General features: G+C 45.0%; 1 protein-coding gene across 1 annotated transcript; it reads right to left on the bottom strand.

Moving 5' to 3' along the window:
* Positions 1-1,743: 1,743 nt before the first annotated feature.
* Positions 1,744-24,951, bottom strand: cdh11 (cadherin 11, type 2, OB-cadherin (osteoblast); the record flags this gene model as incomplete). The annotated part of the gene is made up of 14 exons (XM_079229439.1): positions 1,744-2,214; positions 2,332-2,483; positions 3,556-3,807; positions 5,281-5,398; positions 5,509-5,630; positions 7,828-7,964; positions 8,469-8,608; positions 8,709-8,822; positions 13,564-13,751; positions 18,312-18,479; positions 20,998-21,117; positions 23,295-23,589; positions 24,020-24,159; positions 24,825-24,951. 14 exons carry the CDS (start codon positions 24,949-24,951, stop codon positions 1,849-1,851), a joined length of 2,439 nt encoding a protein of 812 aa, XP_079085565.1. The 3' UTR covers positions 1,744-1,848.
* Between the last annotated feature and the right edge of the window lie 44 nt (positions 24,952-24,995).

Here is a 24,995-nt window from a genome sequence, read left to right as displayed (position 1 = left end):
GATGTTTAACTTTCGGCAGTCTCTCCATGTTTAGACGACCATAAGAACATCAAATCTGCAAAAAAGTTAAACATGAATTTGTTCCTGTGTAGCTGCAGCCAAAGAAAGAACAAGTATCGTCGTAATAATGCTGATAATAATAATAAAAAACAATAATAATCATAATAATATAATAACTTTTATAAAAGAGATTGAACAAGAACCCACAGGCTTGAAAAAAAGGATGTTCTGGTTTCCGCCTCTCTGTATATACGTGGCTTCCGAAAACAAAACACGCCTTGTGTTGTTTTCCAGCGTGCACGGTTCATGTTTCCAGTAGCGCCGCCTGTTGATGCAACAGGTGAGGCCACGCCCACACAGCTGCTGTTGAAGGGGGGAGGGGAAATCAACACAACGCACATTTTGCCCCGGTCCACATGTAGCGCGGCGGCCAGAAACCGCACATCCTGTTCCGAGAGCTAGACCCTCAAAGTGATACATCACACCGGCTGCACACCGCTCTGTACACACCTAACACGGAGAGAATAGTTTGCTTTCTTTGAATATACTTTTACAAAAAAAAAAAAGAAACAAAAAAAGGAGAAAATAAAAACGAGAATGCACTGCGTTGCAAATAGTGTCCGTTAAAGTTTAAGGCGATTTTTAGAGCTCACAGGTATTTTTTTCGTTTACTCATTGTGATTGATCATCATCGGTGGACTCTGGATGAGGAAGTGATCATTCATTGGTGGACGCGGTAATGGGAAGTGATTGTTGATGGGGAAGGGGCGGGGCACACACAAGGGTCGGGGGGGAGGTGGGAGGGGGGGGGGGGCGTCATTCTCCTCAGTGAAGAATAGAAACAAAGAATCATCCACAGTTTGTTTTTCTTCTTCTCTCCATTGAATCCATGTAGAGTCTGTCTCGTTTTGGGGAGCGGTACAAAAAGAAAGAAGAAGGTATTTGTGTGTCATCGTCACAGATACTCAGTCCTGTCTGCGTGTCGCTACTGAAGCTAGCGGTCTCTATCCTCCACCTTTTTTTTTGTGTGTGTGTAATGTTCAACCCCTGGAGTTGTTGTTTATTTATTATAAGGCCACCATACTGTGAAGATGCTGCGAGCGTCTTCAAAGTATCAACAACCCAGAGTCTGTCAACGCTATTTAATAAACCACAGTACCTGCTGAATTCTGCACACGCACACACACACACACACACAACAACGACATGTGAAAAAGCATTTAGTTTCGATTGTTCGACTCCACCGACGCGTCTTTCGATACCCTTTCGTTTTTTCTTTCGCAAAACATCCGTCCGTCGCTGGATCCCGTACCAACCTTTTTCCTTGCATCTCCTTCTTAGTCTCTTTTTTTTCTTCATACGCCACAAAGAGAGCAGCTCAGTGGGAAATATAACCCCCGCCTCCCCGCTGGATCGGGAACCCGTTCAGGGAATGAAATCTGTCCCGGGAGCCTCTGAGGAAGTACGTGAATCCAGTCCACAAAAGGTATAGAGAACCCCAACGAAACTAAACAGTTAGCTAGAAGCAAGTCATTTTGATCACACAGCAACATTTTGTTCCCGACAATTTTACTTTCAAACTGGTGACGCGACGAATCTCCCAGCCCCGCGATGCTCAAGTCCGTAGAAAGAGAACGGGGAAAGACATAGGAGAGATTTCGGGGCGGAGGGGAGGAAACTGGGAGACGTCCGTTGACGTGAACGGACCAGGTGGTAGTCGGTAACAATTGGGTTCTGGGGAGTGTTAATCCTCAGTGAACTAATCCTCATGGAATCAATACATCAGAAATCGGAGGGGGGAAAGGGGGAGGGGCTAGGGGGCTGGGCGTCCGCTCTGCAAGACCAGTGTTAAGAGTCTTCGTCATCGTCATCATCGTCCATGTAGCAGTCTTTGGTCCCGTACAAATCCGCCAGCTTCTTAAACCTGGGCCCCCAGCTCTGCAGATAGTCATAATCCAAGTCGGACTCCGTCGTGACGGACTCGAGGGAGCTCAGCGACCCGGCCAGCGACCCCCGGCCCTCGTAGCCGTAGATCTGAATGGAGTCGTACGGGGGCGCCGTCGGGTCGCCGTCGGCCTCGGCGATCCGACTCTTGATGAAGTCGTCCACGTCGACGCTGTTGGCCGCGGTGTGGCCGGCGCCGGGCCTGAGGGGGAACTGGAGCTCCGGCTTGATGTCCTTTCTCGGCAGGAAGCCGTTGGCGCCGTCTGGGTTCTGGACAATCAAGAAGAATTGCGTCAGCGGATGAGGGGGGGGGGAGGCTCGCGTTCAGATATCGGTAAAACGACAAAGCGATTATATCCGAGGACGCCTCTTCGCCTCTCCTCGTACCTGAAGCGTGGCGATGTCGAAGGCCTCCGTGTCTTCCTCGCCGCCTCCCTCGTCGTCGTACGTGATGATGTTCTCCCTGATGTCCTCCTCCTCGAACACGATCAGCGGCTCCTTCTTCTGGCGCCTCAGAGCCACGAACAACACCACGATCGCTGCAAACGACACAAATGACACAACATCAAAAAATTGCTCCCCATTTAGTGATTTACGCAACGATCCTCACTCGATCTCTGTGAGAAAAGGAAGGAAAAGTGAGCATTGGATAATTAGTATGCACTGTGGGAGATAGTGTAATTAGACCTCGGACGGTTTAATTAATATCATTACCGTGTTGTGCTATGCACACACATGCCATTTTAATTGCACTTGGTTATCAACATGTCAGAGGGATCCCAGCTGTGGAGGAAACAATGGGAGAGTACGTTAAAACAAAAGACGGATAGCAGCTGAGATGTGGGCTGAGGAAGAAAACTGAGGCTGGAGACACAATTGAAGATTTCGCTGTTTTTTTAAAGCGCCTTTTTTTACAAAATGGCAATACAAAAATAACTAGATGAGGAGTCTGAGAATAGTAGAAGTGACGCTGTAGTGACTATGACCTCTCATCTTATCGGGAGCTGAAACAAGGCAGTGCAACTCCAATATGGACGTTGAGTTTGAAGTAAATATCCAGCATGTTTGGTATATCTTGGACAAGAATACGGACTGCTACAGGATTGCTAAGCATGTTGTTGTTGTTGTTTTTTAACAATTGCCAACACTACACCGTCAGTGTCGTCAGATTCCCATCTTTCCGACGGTCCCCGAACACATCATGTGCAACAAACACTTGAAGAAGCTTAAAAATGTGACATTTCATCAAAAACATGTTATTCTACATGTCTAATTTTAAATAAATCTTTTGCTTTATCCAGATAAAAAAACAACAACATAATATTCTGAGCTTCTCAGCGCAATGAGGAAGTAAAGGTTGTACAAATGGAAATATTTTAGTATATATATATATATATATATATATATTACATAGAGCCTCCATTTTGCATTTTACATTTGTAACGCATTGGAAAAATGCCATGAGTTTTGAATTTTTGTAAAATAAATTCTATTTTCTTTATTTGCCTTTCATTCCAGGTGGTTCAGAAGCTTAAAAGACTTGCTAAGTAACCCTTTATTGATGGTTTTCCCAAACCAACACACTTAAAATGGCCGGTTTGAGCCGCTCACCCAGCAGAATGACGATGCAGGCCAGGATGGCGATCAGCGCCCCGGTGCTGAGGCCGGCCGGCAGGACGTAGGGCTCCACGTTGCAGGAGAGGATGGTGTCTCTGCTGTCGCAGGAGCACACGCGGATGGTCAGCGTGTTGGTGCTGCTCATCGCGGGGAAGCCGTTGTCGTTTATCTCGATGGGGAGGTAGTACACGTCCTGGGTCGCCCGGAGGAATCCCTTACGCAGCACGTAGATGCTGGCCGTGCTGTCTGCGGAGGTCAGAGGTCAGAGAAGAGATAAGAAGTGGAAATGATTTCATATATAAGAAAACACTTTTCTTACGGTTTAGATTTCATCAAATCTTTGAGAGTCTCTTAACATTTACATTCAAAGTACATTACCGAGCAATATGAGTGAAACTGCACTGATCGCTGTACTTGGAGGGAAGGAAGGAAAGTAGCTTTAAAATTGCTGTTAAATTATATAAAATGTACACAGTTATACTTTTGGACAAACTTTGTTTAATCCCAAACTCCCCGGTGTTACTATACTTATGAGCATTTATATCTCTCCCCTCAAACCCTCACCTGCACCGAAGCCTCGTCCTCAAACCTAAAAGCTGTTATCACTTTTTACATCTATAACGTGACATTTTTTTAGATTTTTTTATTTGATCTCTCTCGCTTTCTATTTACGAAAAGATTCTTTTTTTTGTGGTGAGTCTAGTTAAATCTCACTTTTCATCTCCTTTCATTTCCCCCAATTCTTAGTGCAGTGCGGGATACAACACACACACACACACACACACACACACGCACAATGGTTTTCTATTGACAACTATCACGATTGCACCTCCTGTTAAACGACTCCGACTTTCTCTCAGCATGACTCTCTTTATTAAGGTTTACTGTAAAATAGCAACAATAAAGATCTTTATCAATAGAGGACGTCGCTGGTGAAATCCAGCGCAGGGAAAAGGAAAAGAAGGACGCAACAACACATCCCAGGATGCAACAACACATCCCAGAATGCAACAACACATCCCAGGATGCAACAACACATCCCAGGATGCAACAACACATCCCAGAATGCAACAACACATCCCAGGACGCAACAACACATCCCAGGATGCAACAACACATCCCAGGATGCAACAACACATCCCAGAATGCAATGGCAAAGTGAGACCTTTGTGATCGTAACACTGTTGAGGTGTGTGGGGTTGGAGGTGCATTCAAGGTGCACTTCCAGGTTTTGTTCCAACTCAAAATGTCCCTTTCTTTTGCTTCCCTTCAGTCTCTGACAACCCCTTCTTCTCCGTCTATAGCGCCTTCTTCCTCTCTCCGTCCCCGACTTTCTTTTCTTTTCTTTTCTCCCTCCCAGCGCTGACACAAACTTAATTCAATCAGTTGGCCCCCTAAGACGTCTGTACAGACGGGCAGAGACCCCACTGCAATTAATACAGCCCGCACAACATGTGTGCACTCATGTGTGTGTGTGTGTGTGCGCGCGAGAGAGAGAGAGAGAGAGAGAGAGAGAGAGAGAGAGCACCTGCTGCTTGCTACAAGGTAGCGTGAGCCTCCATCTGCTTATGCTTTGATCTAATCTGAGTGAAAGAGGGAGGGAGGGAGAGACGGCAGATAAAGGAACTGCAAGATCGACTGCTGGAAAGGGTCAGAGCCGGGAAAAAGAAAGGAAAAATGAAAGGGAAATCGGATAAAAATAACAAAAGGGTGGCCTACCTCTGTTGTCTTTGACGGAGAAGTTGTGGTTGTGCGTGACTTCCGGAGCGAGGCTGAAGGTGAAGTGCTGCCTGTGAGCCATCTCGTCCTTGTCCACCGCGCTCACCGTCTCAATGACCTGACGCCCACACACACACAGAGACACGGGTTCGGAAAAGAAAACTATGTAAAATATGTGTTTGTGTAGCGTTAACACACACTCACACACACACACACTGATGTACGTACCTTCCCCGGCATGACGGTTTCACACATGAGGACCTCGTTGTTGGTGGCGAACTCCGGGGGGTTGTCGTTCACGTCTTTCACTTTGATGTTAACGCGCACTTTGGTGTCTTGGTGGTGACCTCCTGCACACACACACACACACACACACACACACACAAACACACACATAGTTTAAGGCAAAGCCATCAGTAGTTTGCTGCATGCAACAATTCAAAGCAGTGTCAAAGTCATTAAAAAACAGACTTTCGTGCTTGCGTGTGTATATATGTGTGTATGTATATATGTGTGTGTGAGGGAGGAATTGCTGACGTGTCGGCATTGTAATCCATGTTTGCCGTTGGCCGAACACACAAAGCCAACTACAGATCTTTTCCCGGCACAAGATTGCCTGTCAATCAGCCACTCGGCCACATTTGTTGTTTTTGTTTTGCAAAAAAAATCAACATCCACTCCATGAGTCGAGCGATAAATGTCAAGAGCGTCGCGGACAGATTGACGTCTAAACGGCCGACATATAGACTCCAGATTATTAGCGAAGAAAGAATGTGTTTTTTTCCATCTATTCATCTTTAAAAAATAAAACCCATTATTTGTTTCTCCGCTGTCTTGCCTCGCATAGTTGTAATTCTAGTGCGTATGATTTTCCCCCCTCTACCCTGTCATTACCAGGCATTTATTTAGCTTTTCCAGGGCCTGTTAGCGGTTTGCAAAAGGATCCCAGTTTAGTGGGCGGCGAGCCCGTTTCCATCTGGCCGTCTGGCGTCGAGCACGCCACAGGGAAACCACGCGGCGCTCTGGTACCTCGGGCCCCGACCACAGAATACCAGGGTGGGGCCCCTGTGGCTGACTGGCTAGGGGAGTGTTTTTTTTCTTTGGGGTCGAAGCCGAGGGCTTGTGAGTCGACGTTCCCTCTTTTGGCCCCTCGCTGTGGTGGGGATGGATGCACCGAAGCGTTTCTGTGCCTCGACTTTAGTTTCTCACTTTTAGGTAGCCGCTTTCTTTTTTGTGAGCATCGACCGTCTTCTTTAACCCTTTAAAAACAGGGTGCGAAAATCCCCCTGCGCCTATAATCAGACAAAAAACAACGACATAAATCGTTGTTTAACTTCATTTAAATTGCTACAATACCGCAACCCTTGTGAGAAGAACATAATTAAAGTAACCGTTAAGTTGAAGTATTTACGTAAACTCCATTTTTGAACCGAACGACACCGTTTTTTGACTGAAACTCCTTTGAACACCCAAATGCTGTGTTACATTATGATTTATGTTGATTCTTTAGGTCCTAATCTTTCCAAAAAGGTGTCTTATTTCTATGTGGGCACCATAATACAGTCAATAAGGAGGCATTTTTGGGAAATCTTGCTCATATCGTGCTGGATGTTCATACTTATGAACAAAATATCTTTTAAAAGTGATTTTTTTTTATGTACATTTTTTTTCCAAGACTTTGCTGAACAAATACATACAATAAATACAAGTATTTGAATTAATTTAGGGTTCCTATGACGACTCAAACACAGGGGGAAAGAAAAAAAAGGTCGTGAGCCAAAATTGTCTCCAAAGTGCTTAAAGGGGCGGCGTACAGCCGAGCGCCAACAGCTGTACTCTGTGCCTTCAGATGTTTATTGTGTTTCCGTGTCTCTCATGTATCCAAATCCAAATCACTCGCCACATGTGGGACCATCTCTCAACGGCTAAACTAAACACACACATCGAGCTGTCACACACACACACACACACACACGGGCCGGCCGACACACTACCTGGGGTCACGTCTGGTTACACACTCGACCAAAATATAATACCGCCGAGCATCTGCATGAAGCTAATCCCTCCCGGTTGAATCTGAATATATAATACGTTTCCCAAGGTTCTAAGCAGTTCTTCACTGGAAAAAAAAAAGAAGAAGAAGAAGAAGCTAACTTTAGTCCCAGCCAGAGGGAGGAAAAATAAATATAAATTAAAGGCAGCAGCTTGAATCCACTTTAATGTTGTACATAAGATGTCAAGCAGTTTCCCCGGCACCCGCAGAATGACAGGTTGGGCTGTGGGTGCCAGCAAATGTACAGCCTAGTGGCTGTCTGGGATTTTATATATATATATATATATTTTCCATCTGTTTGTCCATCTTTAACTTTGTCTCTCCATCTTACTTCTTTTTTTCAGCACAAATCAGCCAAGATCAAACACAGGCAGATTGTCGCCGTTTCGCTAACTGTCCTCCTGGGATGACGGAACAGAAATCAGCAAATCAGCAGCGACGGTCCCGGCGCTCGACATTCATATTCACATGCGTGTTTTCTACGCGGTACGCACCGATCTCTGTGGCCGACACGGAGATGTTGTGCCAGGGCTGAGCCTCTCGGTCCAGCGGCCTCGTCGTGAGGATCATGCCGTCGTCGGCGTTGACGCTGAAGAACTGCTCGATGTCCGTGTACAGAGGGATCATGTACCTGCACGGCAGCATGGAAAGGGTTCGTTAATAAAGACTGCAGTTTAAGACACGGATACGCTGGAAAACTGAAGTGATATTCCGTACACAAAAAAAAGCAAGGGAAACATTGAGCGAGTTAATGTAAAATTACTGTGAAAAGAATATTACTAAAACAAGTGAGGCATGCATATTGTTTCAGAGCTACGAGCCCTGTGTTTTCAGTTTTTTTTATTTTATAAAATGTGTCTGGCTTTTGTGATCCTATTTTGAGTCCCTATTCCGTTGTAACACTCTTTATATGTAATCTGTGTTTTCTGCATAGAAATACGTCGTGCAAGGCCAGGTTCCTCTGAGTCATATTGTTTGTTCGGTGTAGCCGAAGGAATTCTATTTCAAAGTTTATTTTTTTGGCGATGTTCCAATTTGCACTGGTTTTGAAAATTGAAATCCTTCCATTGCTGCCAGCGAGCGAGCGAGCGAACGTGTGTGTGTGTGTGTGTGTGTGTGTGTGTTTCCTCGTTACCTGACGGGGTTGTTGGCAACATCCGTGTCCTTGGCGTGGACGCGGCCCACCTGGGTGCCTTCGGGCGCATTCTCCGCCACCTCAAAGGTGTAACTGGGAGCCACGAACGCAGGAGGCTCGTCTGCATCCTCCACCGATATCTGCAGACACACCAACACACACAGTTAAAAGTGCACACACACACACACACACACACACACGACCAAATGCATGCACTTGTAAAAAAACAAACATGTGTACCTTTATCGTGGCTTCGTCCTTATAAGGCCCCCAAGCGATGTATTGGGGGTCAATATAAGGGTTGGATCCCTCCACCTTCAACGTGTACGACCTTTTGGTCTCAAAGTCCACATGCTGAGCGAGAGAGAGAGAGAGAGAGAGAGAGAGAGAAAACAAACATTTTAAAAAGGTGTTTCCTCGTGACGTGACAAAGCAATAAGTCTCTCGGCGTCGTGATGCATTTATTTCGGCGTCACGTTTGATCCGTTGATTGCAACCGCAGACTCTGTGAAAGCTATTGAGTGGACGGTGCAGTACCACTCCTCCCCTGGTAGGGGGAGCTGTTGCTGCATGAATGCAAGCAGTCATATATTACAACATCATCGCAGCAGCAGACTCAAGTATTACCGCTACAAAAAACACAAAAAAACAGAGTAACCTGAATGCATGGTTTCATATTATTAAATATGATATGAGTAGTTTGGGACCAAAATAAAAATATGTGGTTGTTTCTGTAAATGAAAACAATACAAGTCTGTTTTTAATAAGCCTGGATGAGGTTTGGGAGTCTGGGAAATCACATGATGAAAGGGAGTAGTAAGTGTTTGGGGTGGGAGATGGAATTCAAGTCCCAGGCCACAAGAAGTACAGTTACTTATTTTTTCTTCCTTTATTACACTCCTTTATAACCAAGACAGGCCAATTAGGAATACGTTATCGTTAAAACTCCCTGGCATCCTCTTCAATATCACAGGTGAGGCCGACGTAAAGCCCTCAGATTCAATTCACTCATATTGAACTGAGCTCCAATGCACTTACTCCATAGTGGGAGAAAACCCATTGACTTGTCACGGCTTTGATATTAAATTGACTTGAGTGTGTGTGTGTGTGCGGAAAAAAAAAAACATTGCACATTTTCCTCTAGTCACCTTTTCGTTGTCATAAAAAGTAAAGAAAAGAAAAGTGGCTCAGCAATTACACCGTCAGGATGACCCTTCCTCTATGAATCGCCCTCTGTCTCCTCACCTTGTAGGGGAGTATTTGTGGGGGAGAAGTCAACAAATGTGTTGGCAGCCATTGTATATAAAAGCCATAATACCAAAGGGAGGCTCTCCGCCATGATTATGAGGACTTGTGCGTCGCCAGCAGCTCTTTGGCTGCGACTCGGCCGTCGCCTTAATCACACTCTCTTAATGCTATCATTGCCGTATTATGAACCCGGATAATAACCACTTTGGTCCCCGCCACAATTTTTATTTTTTCCCAGCCAGTATGACTGATGTTGGACTGGCCAACTCCCAGGAGCAAGCTTGATCTTTTCATCTCCTGGCTACCATCACTTAATGAAATCCCAGTGGGAGGAGAGCGGGGCTCATAAGCCCTGTGTGAAGTGTTGTGAAAGCAGAGCGAAGCCGCTGGAGATTTATGAGTTTAACACAGACGGCAACCTGCGGGTTCGGAAGGGAGAAGCCGATGCTGGAGTGTATTAACCTCACATTATCATGTGCAAGTGGCCAGCAGGGGGCGACTCCTCTGGTTGCATAGAAGTATATGCTTCATGTGTTAAAGCTGTATTCTCTCTCCTGACCACCAGGGTGTGACTCCTCTGGTTGTATAGAAGTATATGCTTCATGTGTTAAAGCTGTATTCTCTCTCCTGACCATCGGGGGCGACTCCTCTGGTTGCATAGAAGTATATGCTTCATGTGTTAAAGCTGTATTCTCTCTCCTGACCACCAGGGTGTGACTCCTCTGGTTGCATAGAAGTATATGCTTCATGTGTTAAAGCTGTATTCTCTCTCCTGACCATCGGGGGCGACTCCTCTGGTTGCATAGAAGTATATGCTTCATGTGTTAAAGCTGCATTCTCTCTCCTGACCACCAGGGGGCGACTCCTCTGGTTGTATAGAAGTCTATATAAATGACTCTACTTCTCTCTTGATGTATTCCCTCAGTAAACATTGTAAACATGAGTTTATGTCTCAATCTCTAGTTTCAAGTCTTCTTCAATACAGCATGATGTTCATTTAGTAAATTATGGTCATTTAGAGTCAAACAGACCATAAAGCAGGGGATGCTTTAGGGGCGGGGCTACAAGGTGATTGACAGGTCGCTGCCGCTACCAGAGACGTATACGCCGTCACTCCTCCGCACTCCAAATATGGTCACTTCCTGTCCACCGGTTGAAAAAAGTCAAAATCCAAGAAGGCCAAAACGCCAAATTTGAGGCTTCACCACGTAAGGCCACAAACCAATGTGGGACTCGTCCACTTCTTATATACAGTCTATGGTTACACACACACACACACACACACACACACACAAAGTTCTGACTTAATCAAGCAGAGAGTCGGGGTGAGCACCAACAGCATTACGTCATGATTTCCCTTTGTGGTCCGTGATCAAACACGGCGGCCATGTCCTCAGCATCAGCAGGCGCCGCCTCTGAAAGAAAGCAGCTCGCTCGCCGCCCGTCGCTCCGATCAGATCCAGAGCGGGTTTCATGTGTGTGTGTGTGTGTGTGTGTGTTTCATGCGACGTGGACTCGATGCTGGAGGGACGTTCTGCTCTCCACTATTTCGCGCTCGCTCAGTCGCGGTGGCGTCTGACTCCGGTGGCGTCGGTGTTTAGCGCGGCTGATGACAGGTACAATGCCAGTCGGATAGACGTGACCCAGTTCTTTCTTTCCCCTTTTTTCCCGTCACGCTCCCTCTCTCTCTCTCTCTCTCTCTCTCTCTCTCTCTCTCTCTCTTTCTCCCTCTCTTTCCTTCCCTCCATCTCCCAGTCTATAGAGCCACTCTCCTTCCATTCTCTCCCTCTTTTGTAATCAGTGTGAGATAATAATATTCACAATAATGCCCCCTCTACTCTCTCTCTCTCTCTCTCTTACACACACACACACACACACACACACACACACACACACACACACACACACACACACACACACACGGCTCCTTAATATTCTGTGGACTGCTTTCGTCAGGACACAGTTGAAAGAGAATAGCTGATTAAAGCGCATCCCTGTGCGTGTGTGTGTGCATGTGTGTGTGCATGTGTGTGTGCGTGTGCGTATCTGTGTGTGTGTGTGAGAGAATAGAGATTAGTAAAGGCTACTCTGATTTGGAAGTGTGTGTGAGTGTGGCTTTAATTCTGTATGGTACTCTACCTTGAGGGGGCAAAAGGTGTTGATTTCCCCTGAGAGACATCATGACTCAATAAACGCACACACACACACACACACACACACACACACACACACACACACACACACACGCTTCAAATCAGCATCAGCCTGTTAAGCAGTCGTTCCAGGAGACACGGGGCTCCGCGGAGAGGGACTGTTGTGTGATGATGGCTCCTGCCGTCAGCCATGTCGACACCAAACAATGTTTCATCAACCGAGCTCGAAATAACTCTGTACGTCGTGGGAAGTCCCAGAATGCACCAGGTCTAAGGTCACGACATCATCCGGAGGCAGCAACGCTGATTGTTCAATCCATCCACAGACGCATACATTTATACACGTGGTTCTGTGTCCAGTTTCTCGACCACAATGTGAGGTGATTTTTATTTTTCCTCTCGACGTCAGGAATCTCAACGCCGACGGACTCATTCCTCAATGAATGAATGAATGAATGACGCAAATTCCTGTCACTGCTTTCCAGACAGACTAACATCTGCGTGTTTATATGTGACTTTTTACAGCCGTGCGTGTGTGTGTGTGTGTGTGTGTGTGTGTGTGTGTGTGAGATGCACCAGACTGTTTTTACAACGACGTCCAGGGTCTTTTATTGGTCTTTTAGTAGTATTTTAGTTATACTGAGTTGAGCATAAGATATTCACACAGGCCTTTAATTCAAAAGTTTTTCCGCCTCTGGCTGTTTTTTACAGTCAACCACACACACACACACACACACACACACACACACACATACTTAATGCCGCGCTCCGGCTCTGCGCTCCAAAAAGGAATCGGCCGTAGAACCGAGCGCGGGTGCCATCCCACTTTCATGCTCATGACATGTAATTACATATTTTGATGCCAAGCCTGCTTTTCTTGTGTCTGGCAAAACCTAAAAATGGTCTTCTTTTTAATTTCTAGGATATCAATCAGAGGAGGAAAAAGTCAAAAGTCAAAATAAGCCTTTTTGGAGACTGACTTTGATGGACTTTGCTGCTTATTTTCGACAAAACATTCATAGCTCGACTATAAATGCTTTTATTTTTAAAAGCAGGCTACCATAGCTCACTGGAGGATTGGTGTGTGTGAGTGTGTGTGTGTGTGTGAGAGAGAGAGTGTGTTTCTGTGTATTTAACAGAGCACTGTATGCATTTTAGAGAATAAGAGACAGAAGCGTGCAGAAGATGAGCATCGTCCTTTTGCATTCGCCCACGTTTCTTGCTGCTCCATTTTTTCTTTTTAACACATTATATGAACTCACAAGCAGAGACTCCGGGATGTTGCCGTCTCAACTGGACACTTCTGTGCCGGCAAATTGAAAAAGTGGACAACGACGACGCACACGCGAAGCAGCCGCTTTCAGCTAACAGCTAATAGCTAACCGCTAATAGCTTCCTGAACCGAAACGGCAAAAAAACAGCGACACAAAATTAACTTTCTCGTAAGTTCTTTCCCGTTTAGATCTTCACGTGGTCAAATGTACTTCATGGATGGATCCGAACATTTTTTTTTACCAGCTTTGAGCTTTACATTGAGCCGTCTGGGCGGCAGCGGCACCGTTTTTGGTTCGCTCGCGTAGCATTTAGCAGCTAAAGATACCGACATTTCCCTCAGGAGTTGGTAGAGAAGAAAAAAAACAGAGTAAAAGTTGGACTGAAATTAAAGTCTGAAGCCTTGTTCCTTCCTTCCTCACCTTCTTCAGTTTAATAACGGCCTCTCTGGTCTCGGAGTCGGTGCTCATCTCAAACATGCCCAGTCCGTCTCCGTCGATGAGGCGGTAGTTCACCATCCCGTTGTCTCCCAGGTCGGGGTCTTTGGCCTTGAGGCGGCCCACCTCCTCTCCGGGTACTTTATCCTCAGACACAGACATGGGATACACACCTGGAAGAGACACACACACACACACAAATATATATACTTGTGTTAGCATTCAGCACTCTTTTAGAATCTTTTGATAATAATTCCTGGCCGCCCGCCACAGTGTTTACTATCTGAGGCGAGGGGGTCAGATCTGGAGGGCAGAGAGGCATCAACATGGACGACCTGCCATCTGTCTGCAGCGGCCCAGAGGATATTAAAACCCCTCCAGTGTCAGGTGAGTGTGTCTGAGGGAGCAGACACCTGGCTTGTGGAATGAAAGCAGTCGGACCATATGTCTCCTACCTCTCCTCTGTTACCCCTTTTCACCCCCTCTCTCTCTCTCTCGCTCTCGCTCTCTCTCGCTCTCTCTCACCCAATCGTGAGATACAAAGAGGAGACAGGAGAGGAGACAGGAGAGGGGAGGAGACTCACAGAACTTGATCCATCCTCAGCCAAATCCCTCCATCTCTAAACTCTCTCTCCACCCCGTTCAACTCCTTCCTCTTCCTCTCCCTCTCCCTTGCCTCTCCCCTTTCTCCACGTCACCTCCTCCCTCCATTCCTCCTCCCCTTCTTCATGCCTGCACCTCCCCTCCTCTCACCCTCTCCCTCCCTCTCTCCTCCTGTCGTTTCCGGGCGTACCTGGCGTACCTGCACGGCCGCGGGATAAAAAAAAAACGAGGCATAGCTCGCGCATGAAACTCACTTTTACAGTCGAGGCCCTGCAGTGGAAGAGAAGTTTCAGAAAAACAAACTCGTAAATGCTGTTTTTTTTCTCCGTATAAAAAAACAATATTCTTTTTCACCAGTTAGTTAGCACAAGTTTAGATATAAACGCCAATAAAGAGCCTTGTAAATGGAACTGATGGCCACGATCTCCTCGGTAGGTCATTTTAATGTGATTACCAACAATAATGCCTTTTATTACTTCATACTGGAGACTAGTGTGTGTTATCAGATTGATAATATTGCAGATGCATTTCATATTAGTATTTTCAGCTCCGCAGGGAGACGGAAGAAGCACATCCATTAGCAGAGTTTAGGGAAACCAATTAAAAGTGTTTTTTCAAAACAAACTTTTATTCATGGATGCCTTTTTAAAGTAACTTTAACCATTATTAACATGAGAGATCATGCACGTGTGGACTTGGCTAGAAGTGTCAATTTGTGCTCAACAGTCCGAAAAAAATCCTTATTCTCATCCAAAGTTGGAGCGGTTTGTAGATCGAGGATGTGAACACGACTTCTTCGTGCTTTGACATCCTCACCTGTGAGATGATGGTCGCCATGGATACATAACATGATGCACTATGGTCTTAAAGGGCCAATACGTGATGTCTAATCAAATTTAACCCATGAATTAGCGTGAATAAAGTGCTAATTGCACATTTTTTATATAATTTTCTCCATATCGCCCAGCGCTATGTGAGATAGATCAAATCTCCTATGCAGGTACACAGCAGTTTTCAGGGTCAGGGTTCAAAAAGTTAAATTGGCTAATTGATATAATGCATTAGTCAAAAAAGTAGTTGGCTTGAAAGTAGTTTTTCCGGTAAAAATCAAATTTTTTTTGTCATACACGACAGTAAACTGAATTTTTTTGAGATAAAATAAGGAGTCAGAAGACACTTTGACATGTTCTAGACAAAACTATTAAGATTTTATAACTGGCAGATTACTCAAAGGAGGTCACATGATGTTCAACACTTAAAAATAAGCTTTTCAAAATAAACTTCTGTCTTCACAGGACACAACGTCAGGTTTATGAACAGATGGTTTGGGGGCTGCGTAAGTACAGACGTCACGTGACAAATAAAGCAAGGTTCACTTTTGTTTTTCAAACGTGGCACAAACGACGGTGAAAGACCGTTTTTTTCTTGGACTCATCTCGTACTTCCTGGTTCACGATTTGGAGGATTTCATGTTAAAAGTTCCTCCCATCCTGAGGTCAGGGACTTATAATTTTCCCACACTGGAGGTAAACGATACTCGCAAACACGATCCTGCAGAAATCAACCCGAAAAGATTATCCTTCACAGCTTCGGACGCCGGGTTCTCGTCGGCTTTTCTCCGAGAGTCGAAGAACAAATTGTCATTTGCCTTCGTTTTCTTTCTGCTGTGATAGATTTTTTTTTACTCCTTATAATGAGGTGAACGATTGAGAATTACAAAGACGGAAAGACGGAGAGAGACGGAGAGACGAAGCCCATATCCCAGCTTGACTGGAAAGTGAAAGAGGGAGTCAAACTGTGCGATATCTTGTCTTCTCCCCGTATTTATCTCTTTTGTAGTGTTTTCTCTCTTTGAATCTGTTTTATTTCTGCCTCTGTTTTTGTCTTGATTTGCTTTATCTGATTTATTTTTTGTCTCACCCTCTCTCTCTCTTCCTCTCTCACTCTGCCCAACTACTAAATAAGTAATCACTGTCCTCATTCACACCATCTGGGAGGCTCTTCTTGCAGGTGTTTGTACTGCTTCCACTTTTCTTTTTTTCTTCGAGCAAGGCTACCGACAGCCACAGCATATTGCTATTTGATAGCTTGTCGTGTATCACAGATGTAAACTGCCAGCGATGCACAGCTGATATTTAGAAGCAATACAAAGAGGCACTTTGTAAACACTTACGACGGATGATGTGGCTATGAATCCTGCATTATGCCCTTTTTTTTTCTTATTTTCTAAATATTTAATATCCACTTTGGATGCGGGGAACATGAGGGTGGCCTGAGAACCCTCTCGTAAGCGACTCCTCACAACAGTGTTTCTTCTCTCTGTCGTTCTAAAAGCGTTTTTTTTTATCATTAGACGGACTGCCGTCGGATTTCTCCGCCTCCAAAAAAATGGCGTCTTCGTTTCTGGAGGACCGGGTCGTAAGGAAGGAACACCAGAACCAGGACCGCTGCAGACCCTGCTGCGGTAAAAATGAGAGGTTTCTTGAAGAGAATCTGGTGCCCGGAAATACTACCGCTTCTGTCCACAGGGGCCGCCAAAAACAACACAAAATGAAAGTTCCTTGTTGTAGCTTTGTACAGTATTGGATTGGAAAATGGCAAAAACTGACTCCCTACTTTAGGCCCCAGTTAACTTGGCTTTAACATCCATTTGTGGCCCCTTCTCAGCTGTCAAGTCCAATGCAATCCAATGCAACAGCTCAGCCGTGTGGACTGACGCTGTCAGAGAGGGATTAGCTTCACGTTAGCTTCCGTTTCTAACCAGACCAAACCTGAGAGTCTTAGAAACACACTCATCATCATCTGTGTACAGATTACAAGTTATGGCTGAGCTTCCAAAGATACACATGCGTACTGACGACACTCTGCTGGAGACACAAACTATTTTCATTTGAGCTCTACGCCTCATAAGACTCTCTTTCAAAATGTTGCATTTTTGGACTTGCAGAATCAGATTTGAGTCATCTCCTGTGATGGTCTTGAGTCTTTTCTCCCTCCCTCCACACGTCTCTCTCTTTCCTCGCTTGCTCTGCCTCTCCACAGGCTAAATCCTGAAGCCTGCATCCATCCTTGCAGCCACTCTTGCTGCATCTCTTCCAGGAGTTGCTCAGCTCGGAGCCACGGGAGAGGAGGGAGGGAACGGAAACTCAACAGCAGCAGAGAGGCAGAAAGGAACTCCAAGACGGGTTGAAGGAGATAGAAGATAGAAAATAGAACGAGGGTGTTGGACGTAGAAGTATAGACTGGAGACGAGCTGATAAGAAATACACAAAGTATGCTCCCGTTTCTATCGGGTGAATCAGCTGTCCAGGCATATTTACCATCTACATTTACTGCATTTTGAAATATTAGCGTTATCTGATCTTTTAGTCTGAGAATCATATCAGATAATGTCCATTTGTTTACTTGATGGATAAATCACATCTGTTTGTATAGTCCTACAAGAATGAAAGAACACCTTTAAGTAATACCTGCAGAGACAACCATTTGAAACCACTACGGTTCAGGGTTCCTATGCAAATTTCCCAAAAATAAGAATTCAAAATGTCATGTTTCTCTCCCTGTCTTTTCTCCTTTAAACATCACATTTGCAGCTCTTGACAAAACCAGGCTAAATATTTCAAGACTTTTTATTGCTCAGAAAATCAGTAATTCACCAAATGTCCCAAGGAGAGGTTTAAACACACACACACACACACACACACTCACACACACTCACACACACACACACTCACGCGCCTGAGGACATTGCAGGGGGGCCAGTAAATAACCTTTTAATAATTGATTTCTTAAGTTATCTTGTGTGCCCCCCTGCAGTGACCTCCCTAGCTTCTAGCGAGCGAGCGACATGTTTTCTGGGTTATATGCACACACACACACACACACACACACACACACACACACACACACACACACACAGGACTGACATAACCCACGTGCACAGATGTGCGGTGCAGAAAAGGATTAAAGAAGCTGCGGGGGTGGAAGCATACAGGCAGACTGTATAACGTGGCTGATGTGACACGTTCACACCTCCTGCAGGACGTGCGTTACAGTGCACGATATAGTGCACGTTACAGTGCACGTTACAGTGCACGTTACAGATGGATATAGAAGGCGTTTGTACTCACTCTGTGGGAACTTTGGCGGGTTGTCGTTGACGTCCGTGAGGGTGATTTTAACCTGCGTGGTCCCGGACAGGCCGCCCATGTGACCGCCCATGTCCTTGGCCTGGATGAGGACGTCGTACTCCTGCCGCGCCTCGCGGTCCATGTTGGGCAAGGCAGTCCGGATTATACCTGGAGGGACACATTTTAACATCAACCTGACGCTCAGATTACATTATTTATATCTAAGAATCACATCGACACCATTCCAAGGCTTTTTTAATGACTTTGTACCATAGTTTCAGCTTTCATTGACTTTTTTTTAACATACTTTACTTTTTTTGGACTACCACGGGCTGAAACAAGACTTTTTGCTGCATACTATATTTTGCTTTTTTTAATAAGGCATTTTTCGACAAACTAAACTTTTCTTGCGATTTACTTTACTTTTTTGGACATTAGTTTGAATTTTCCATTTCTTTTCGCAACATATTCCACGAGGACTTTTTCATTATTCTTTCACACATATTATGCCGTGACCTTTTCATGACTTTTTTTTTTTAGCGTAATGACTTTTTCACGACTCTTTTCGAATATATTAATATATTATTAATACATCAGGACATAATAATACAATATTTAAACATTATTATGACATCCCATTCTATGACTAATTTATGACAACATCAATCCAAGTGATGTAATAAAAATATAAAAAAGTGTGGATATTTAAAAAAAAAGTCGAGCTTAAAAAACAGAAGAAATAAACTTACAGTGTGATTTACTCTCCTTATGGGTGTCATTTATTTCAAAATATTGCATTTTTGCTCATCAGTCGAATGAATGAGAACTCGAGTCTCAGTAATCTTTGGTTTCTGTTTAATTCATCAGCGACCTCTCTCTTTCCATCTCTCTCTCTCCATCTTTCCCTCCCGACATGCCTCGCTGCAGTGTCTGGGAGTTGAGGCTTTCTACTGTCATATTATGCCAAGTGTGTGTGTGTGTGTGTGTGTGTGTGTGTGTGTGTGTGTGTGTGTGTGTGTGTGTGTGTGTGTGTGTGTGTGTGTGACAGCATGCAAAGCTGATAATCTCCAAACCAATTAGAAATGTGAGCTATGGATTTGAGCCAGTCAAATACCCAACACTGGTTTGATTAGCCAGATTTACTCTGCCCAAATCTCTCTCTTCCTCTCCGCGCCTCAACAAACTCTCTTTCCATGAACTCACTCTCTCTCTGAACCAATTTTCTCTCGACGCTAACCTCTCTCGGTTCTATTTCTCTTCACCCTCACTGACCCATCGCAGCTCCGTGTCTTTCCCTAACCTCTCTCCTTCCAATCACCTTCCTCTCGAGATGCAAACCCAACTGTAGGCTCTGCAGACGCCCGGCTGAACGTCCTCTGGGGACCTTTCTTTAAAGCGGAGCCTCCTCCTCCTCCTCCTCCTCCTCCTCCTCCTCCTCCTCCTCCTCCTCCTCGCTGATCCCAGAGGAGAAGGACGCGCTGTTACGTGATCCTGCAGAGGCGACTTCTCAGCTCGTTGTGTAAAGATAGTCCACGGTAAATGTGGCAGAAAGAAACAGGTTTACGGTTTGATCTCTGCGATGTGCAGTTTTCACAAGGGGCCGAAGACTTTACAGTTAAGGGACACGCAACCAGACTGGAATCATATCATTTTCATGTTTTTTTGTAATGCATTTGCGTTATAATGACTCTCAAACTATGATTACATAATAGCACTCTTTGACAGCTTTGAACAAGCAGGTGTTCCCATGTCAATTTCAGCTGATAAATGATTAATAGTTGAATTTGTTCAATCCACATTTGATATATTATGTGTAATATATGATTTTGTCCATATCGCCTGGTTCAATTACTAAATATAAGTGAAGAAAAACAACCAAAAAGGAGTGGAGGTAGCCTAGATTTTGGGCATTTTGGCCGTCGCCATCTTGTTTTTTTAAACCAATGAACGGAAGTGACCATATTTGGACTGCAGAGGGGTGACTTCATGTTGAGGTGCTGTATATTGATTTAAATGGACCATAATTTACTAAATGAGCATCATGCTGTATTGAAGGAGACTTGAAACTAGAGGTTGAGACATAAACTCATGTTTACAATGTTTACTGAGGGAATAAATCAAGAGAGAAGTAGTCATTTATATATACTTCTACACAACCAGGAGTCACCCCCTGGTGGTCAGTAGAGAGAATGCAGCTTTAACACATGAAGCATATACTTCTATACAACCAGAGGAGTCCCCCCCTGGTGGTCAGGAGAGAGAATGCAGCTTTAACACATGAAGCATATACTTCTATACAACCAGAGGAGTCGCCCCCTGGTGGTCAGTAGAGAGAATGCAGCTTTAACACATGAAGCATATACTTCTACACAACCAGAGGAGTCACCCCCTGGTGGTCAGTAGAGAGAATGCAGCTTTAACACATGAAGCATAGGATTCTATACAACCATAGGAGTTGCCCCCTGATGGCCATTTGAAAGAAAGTTCAGTATTGACTTCACTTTTCAGAACCGAAGGTTGCAATGTGCATGACATGTGTTTAGGGTGAATATTAGCAGTTGTTTGACACAAATGTAATGCATTTACGATTGCCGTGGACCTTCCTCTGTGTCTTTGCATGATGCTGCATGTGGGTGTGGTCTAAATGTCCGTCCACCCAGGCGCCGGGTTCTGTCTCCATCCTCACCTGTCTGAGGCTCCACGGAGAAGTACGGCTGCCCTTGCAGGATGCTGTACACCAGCCTGGCGCTGTTTCCGTAGGTGGGGTCGTCAGCATCCGTCGCCGTCACCTGCATCACCGACGTACCTACGGGACGGACATGACAGACGCGTCAGGAGACGGCTCGGCCTCATTTCACCACGCCTCCGCCGGCCGGACGAGGAGAGGGAACGGGAAACGCTCCCCCCTTCTCTCCCTGACACTGCAGCTGAACTGCTCCCACGAGGCCGGTCTCAAACTCGTATTTCTCTGTATTTCATCATTTGGTGGAAACATCCACTCACGATTTAAATAAAACATTATATTCCCTCCAATGCGGTGACAGAGTTCTACAACCCCCTTGATTTAATAAACCCTTTTTTTTAAACATGCTGGATAATCTTTAATATATATTATATATATATATATATATATATATATATATATATATATATATATATATATATATATATATATATATTGTTGTCAAGCTCCAAAACAACAACATAAATCTCTGTTTACTGAACTTTTACACATGTATGCCTTTCGTTCAAATGTGAACTCAGCCCAAAAATAATAAAGACAAGTAATATCAACATGGACCTCCTATAGGCAGCTTATAATTTGCACCATATAAAGAACACAGAGTTCTTAATGGATCCAGCCTCATTCACCAGATGTATGCATTCATTCTTAAAATGTACAATGTTTTCTTTCTCAATGCATGTTTCCAAAGTCAATGAGTCATCCTGTTCAATAACTCAATCATTGTGAATATGATTTCATCCATAATAATCGAGAATACAGTTTTTTTGTTGCTGTCTCCAGTTGCAGCTACGTGAGCATCACAGTCCAACTCTACACAAAATCCATTGGGCGTATATATGTAATCAAGTTTCACTCAACCCTGGTCTCTCATCCGGCTACCTCAAGTGCACTATGGGTAAATTACCAAGAAATGAAACTCGCCTTCACAATCTGTTCTAGTTCTGATGTCCATGAGGGAACACGGACCTAGTTAGTCAAATTGCAGCTTTTCTTTCTGTTCCACTTCCCCGGTTGAGCCCCCCCCCCCCCCCCCCCCCTCCTGCCAGACTTCTGTATTCAGGGTTCCTTTCAGAAGTTCTTTCTTTTGTAAGTCCAGTCCATTCAGAGGAGGGATTTCTCCGTCTTTCAGAGAGCGCAGCTCCGCTAGTGCCGGCTGTGGTTCGTTTCAGGTCGGCCTCGGAGGGGTTGAAAGCCTCTCCGAGATCACAAAATATTTTCGAAAGGGAAATCTATCAAGATCAGAAGCAGTAAGGAGACTCTGAGGAGACGGCCCATGCCAAACCTGGTGCGAAATATTTCCTTGCTTCTGGCCGAGGCCATTCTTATCTGACCATACACAAAAAAAAAGTTAAAAAAAAGGCCTTCTGGGTTCTGAATGTGTCGGCGAACGATACAATCTGTTTGTTTTTTCACTTCTCTGTCACCCTTCCTGTGTTCAGGTTTCAGTGATAATTAATAATGTATGAAAAAAGGCTCTTAAGCAGACAAACAAACAGACTCGGTGACTTCATTATGAAACGCCACTCAACAAGCAATGGAGGGCTTTTCTCTAATATTGATCACTTCTTCTGAATTGCATTTGTAATGCAGCATTAAGAAGCATTTCACGGCAATTTTAAAAAGCATTCTTAAATACTGCGAGTTCTCAATTTAGACGTACAAACAACGTACGCTAACAACGTACGCGAACAATGTACGCTAACAACATACGCTAACAACGTACGCTAAAAACGTACGCTAACAACGCACGTTAACAACATACGCGAACAATGTACGCTAACAACGTATGCTAACAACGTACGCTAACAACGTACGCGAACAATGTACGCTAACAACATACGCTAACAACGTACGCTAACAACATACGCTAACAACGTACGCTAAAAACGTACGCTAACAACGTACGCTAACAACGTACGTTAACAACATACGCGAACAATGCACGCTAACAACGTACGCTAACAACGTACGCTAACAACGTACGTTAACAACGTACGCTAACAACGTACGCGAACAATGTACGCTAACAACATACGCTAACAATGTACGCTAACAACGTACGTTAACAACGTACGCTAACAACGTACGCTAACAATGTATGTAAACAACGGACGCTAACAACGTACGCGGACAACATACGCTAACAACGTATGCTAACAACGTACACTAACAGCATGCTAAGCTAGCATGCATATCTTCCAAGATGCTCCTAGCTTTTCTTGTTTCGTTCTACTCACCAACGTTGGACATCTCCGGCACCCTGGCGTAGTACGGCCCGTGTAGAAACTCGGGAGGGTTATCGTTGATGTCTTGAACTTTCACGATGAACTCCGACGGAGGCTCCAGGGGCTTATTGGTGTCTCTGTTCACGGCCTGGGCCGTTAGCGTGTACTGGGCCTGCTCCTCGCGGTCCAGGGTCTTGGTGGCGTGGATGTTGCCCGTCTTGTCGTCGATGACGAAGATCGTTCCCGCGCCTTCGCCGGACAGGATGTACTTGATGTTGCCGACGCCCGAGTCGACGTCTGAGTGGAGCTGGAACAGGGGAAGGAGGAAGAGGAGGAAGAGCGTGAGATACAAGAAGTGCGTGAGACACATGTGGAAAAGGAAGTATGTGTGCGGCGTAGAACTTGAAGGGAAAGAGAGACGGGACTGGTGGTGACAGAGTGAGACGGGTGAGTGAGACGGTTGGTAGCTCGGTCGCTCCCAAAATATTGAGGAATCACACGGCGTTCAATTAGAGTCTTGTTCCTCTTTTGCAACCCTTGGACGATGAAATATGACGCATTTGTTATGAAAGCCGCTGCTCGGGTTTGAGCGATGCTTTTGTTGTGGAGGAGTACCACCAATCATCTTCACCTTGAATGTCTTTCTCTCTCCCCCTTGACGGATGGGAGGAGTACGTTTCAAATCCTACTGGAGTTGGTGATTTGTTTCATCCAAGAATGCGTTATCAGTTACTCACCCTGCCCACCAGAACCGAGTCCGGCCCGGTGTACTCCTCAATGACGAAGAACTGGTTCCAGACCCATCCTCGTTTGGACCTGTGGAGCACCTGCCCCTCCTTCCCGGCCCTCTGTCTGTGTCTATGCAGCGACAAGTGACCTGCAAGCACAACAAAAACATACATTTGTATTAACACATGCTATATTTACTGGATTCATTATCACCACAACTGGGTTTCTGAAGGAAATCTTTCAATTGATTGAATCAAAAAGTGGGAAGGAAGCGGTGACGTCATGAAGGCCCACTTTTGGAGTTACGGGTCACCAGATCTGGGAACATGTGGGTCATTTTTTTAAGGCGTCTCGAAGCAAAGCCCTAAACCTCTGTTTGTTGCAGTGCAGCTGCCATAGTACTTTGATGGAAAAAAACAATTGCGAGGTAGGTCAGCGAAGATAAAACAAAACGAAACAAAAAAAGATTCAAATTGTAAATAGCACAAAAGTGAAAATACACTTGAGGTGCACCGAAGGACGTGATCATCCAAACCGTCCTGGGAGATGTTTAGAGGACGGGATGACGTTGTTGACAAGAACATGTACATGCTGTGCGTTTTTACAGTTTTGTTAATGTAAAGGGGGAAGAAACCCTTAAATATTTACTTTGTAGCAAAATGTAAATGTAAATTGTAGCAACTCATGGTCACAAATAATGGATCATGGTGACCATCTGTGTCTCGACAGAAGAACAAGTTTCAGAACGCTTCCCAGTCTGTGAGGGTGCTCCATGTGGAACGAGTCCCAGAAAGTGTGATTTTAAAGTCCTACCTGGATGTCTGTGTCTGTGGCCCCTCTGATCCAGAGCCACGTTTCCTCTCCGGGTTCCCAACGCGACGCTGCAGAGCGCAGAGATTCCCACCAACACCATGAAGGCCCTCAGCGGCAGCATCGCCATCTCGCCCACGACCCCCCGAGCAACGCTTTACTCCGCCTCCCTCT

This window comes from Taurulus bubalis (assembly GCF_910589615.1).
Source record: "Taurulus bubalis genome assembly, chromosome: 14".
Taxonomy (NCBI): Eukaryota; Metazoa; Chordata; class Actinopteri; order Perciformes; family Cottidae; genus Taurulus; species Taurulus bubalis.
This window is presented reverse-complemented; position numbering and strand designations above follow the sequence as displayed.